The 2,696-nt window shown below is 31.3% G+C and overlaps 1 protein-coding gene across 3 annotated transcripts in view; it reads right to left on the bottom strand.

Moving 5' to 3' along the window:
• Positions 1–2,696, bottom strand: part of LOC122268225 (peroxisomal sarcosine oxidase) — a 41,397-nt gene that overhangs the window by 11,336 nt on the left and 27,365 nt on the right. For all 3 annotated transcript variants that reach the window (XM_071177492.1, XM_071177490.1, XM_071177491.1), the window contains exon 3: positions 370–518. In XM_071177492.1, the coding sequence (XP_071033593.1) occupies positions 370–518 (149 nt within the window). The remainder of the gene's footprint in view (positions 1–369; positions 519–2,696) is intronic.

Raw genomic sequence — 2,696 nt, 5'->3', positions numbered from 1 at the left:
CTATAAAAACATATTACAATCTCTAACAACAATTATGTGCCGAGTTTCGTGCCTGGGCGAGACTTCCGGGGCGATATATTGTGATTACAGACACACACACACACACAGCCGCGTTTATTATTATGTATATAGATATAGATACGACAACGAAATTGAGTGAGGAAAAATTTTTCCTAAACATTGTAGAATGTTCCCTTATAAATCAATTTCCACATCAAACAAGCATCGGCAAAACAATATTTGCAGTGACATTAAAACCTGTGAGATTGACATTAAAACCTTGATGTGTTTCAAAATCTAAAAACCTGAGAACCCAACCAGACCATTTAAATAAATTAATTAAAAAGTTAGATTTGAATAAACACTCACTCCATAAGTTTTTTGCCAGATTCTGTTTCTGCTTTCCGCCACATGTCGTAAGAATAAGGCATCATCTCCGCAAAAAAACTCTGTCCATAGCTAGATCTAATAATACGGGATTCGCCTGAAGAACTACCACGAGTATGTGATTGGCTAAACTATAACAAGAATTTCACTTTTATGAATACAGAGAAAAGCAAAAGGGACACACAATAAAAACAGTCTTCACTGAGAAAAAAACTACAGTCAAAACTACCAGAAAATGGTACATTTTACGTTGTTTCTGGCTGCAGTTTTAACCGAAGTGCTCTGGCAATGATTTTGGTAAAATTAGTATCAAAATATTGCGATGCGTGATACAGTTTGATAATTTTATAATGATACCTAAGAGCATCACATAAAAATTCCTTATTTGTTTAAATTTACTACTAAATTTTGTATTTTATTTAAATGTCTAATTCTGATTTTGAAAGTCGGAATTTTCGGTGAGCCGTTACCATAAAAACTGAAAAGTTACCAAATGAATGTTTAAATAACTAATATTTTGATTTTATTAACCAAGACTACGGTTTTCATTTTTAACAGACATGTCAATACTCAACAGTACAATAATTTCAACAGAATCTCGCTCTCCAAACTGCAGCTCCCCCCTTATTTCGGGGATCAAAATTTTCCAAATCCGTTAGAAAAACAATGTATGTTTGTTCTGATTAAATACGTTTTTGTATCTGATTTCGTAACTTAAAATTACGTCTGCACTAATTAGTTTGCAGATATGAGGTCACTCACTCGAGCCATTAAGATGGGAGTCCTAGAACGGGAAGATCCGACTGATCATTAGTTAAAAAGTTATTCAGGGTAATCCATTTTTTTTGTGCACCAAATTCGTTGTGGATCGGTTAAGAATTGCGGATTTGCATAAGGCACATGTATAAATATACATAGAAACGTCCTGCTTTACCTATAAATTTATTTCTCTTACAATGCATCGAAAACGCGGATATTTCTTTTTCTAAATTTGTGAAACTGTAGTCATTTTGTGATAATTAATTTTGTTATTTGATTTATATAATAATTTAATCCTTTCGCGACGAGTTTTTTTTTTTTTTTTTACAACAGAACAATTTTGGTAGCATAAACTATGAGTAGGGCAGCATTATGTACGGTAGTACCATCTATGTTCTGTGAATGAAAATACCTTCAAAAATATTGGCAGGATTGGTGGGAAAGTCTGCAATTAGACAAAGAAGCGTTTTTGTCCCAAAAGATCTTTTTGAAATTTGCTTGGGACTTATTTGTCCCGTTAGGTGCGAAATGGTTAAACAGTGTTAATAAATTAACTATAAGTTCAGTATTTGTTCAGTTGATTCATTTTGTTAAGTTGTAAGTAATAGTTTAGTGTTGAATAGTTAGTTAAATACGTTTTTTTTAAAGAAAACTTTTGTATCTCACAGAAATAAAAACTTAGTTGCTAAGTAAATCTTACTATATATAAAAATCTAATGATGGTGTCGCAGCGCAGTTTTCCATTGCTGTCGGTGCATTTTTATTGGCCAGAAAATCACGTGGTGTGATCCAGTTTTTCCTCATTATTTTCCTTTTTGTTTTGGTTGTAGTCAGCATAAAATTAATAAAAGTCATAAAGTTCTTGCTTTTCTATAATTATTTTTGAATCCCTAACTTAAAGTTATTTTCCTGTACTGCTATTATTACGCTTTTAATTCAAGAGTTTAAAACTAAGAGAATTGCTGTTTTTTTATTATTATAATGTAAATCTGCCTTACATTTTAAGGTAAAGTTATTTAAAAAGGTGGTCTAATCTTATTCACCGTTTAATAATTATTATTTTAGTGCAAATAAAATTAATATACTGTTATAAATTACAGTTAAAGAGATCGGTTAAATGATTTAGAACATAACGATCAGCTTCATGCACAATGAGATGCAGGCAACAAAAAAAAAAAAGGTTTTTAATATATCCTTTCGTTTGGTAAGCGAAAATATTAAATTAAGGATGTGAACTCATGAAATTTGTTTCAACAATATAACGTTATAACAACATAAATGTTATTTAAAAAAAATATTACTTAGAAAAATCACTTCTGTTTACCAATAGATCTAAATATCTAATATATATAATTCTCTTACGTGGCTCCCAAATTTTGGCTTTATTTCTTTTCCGCCGGTGGCAACGTTTGCTTTGTTTTGTTTACGTTACTATTTCTGTTACACGGTGAATCGACCTATGATTGCCGCTAAAAATGTCACATGCCAAATCTATCTGAGGTGACTCAACATATAGCGCTTTTAAAAACGGAAACTGAAATAACCAGAGA

Source organism: Parasteatoda tepidariorum, chromosome 2, assembly GCF_043381705.1.
Source record: "Parasteatoda tepidariorum isolate YZ-2023 chromosome 2, CAS_Ptep_4.0, whole genome shotgun sequence".
In the NCBI taxonomy this organism is placed as follows: domain Eukaryota; kingdom Metazoa; phylum Arthropoda; class Arachnida; order Araneae; family Theridiidae; genus Parasteatoda; species Parasteatoda tepidariorum.
Note: the sequence above shows the minus strand (reverse complement) of the source record. Positions and strands in the feature narration are given on the sequence as shown.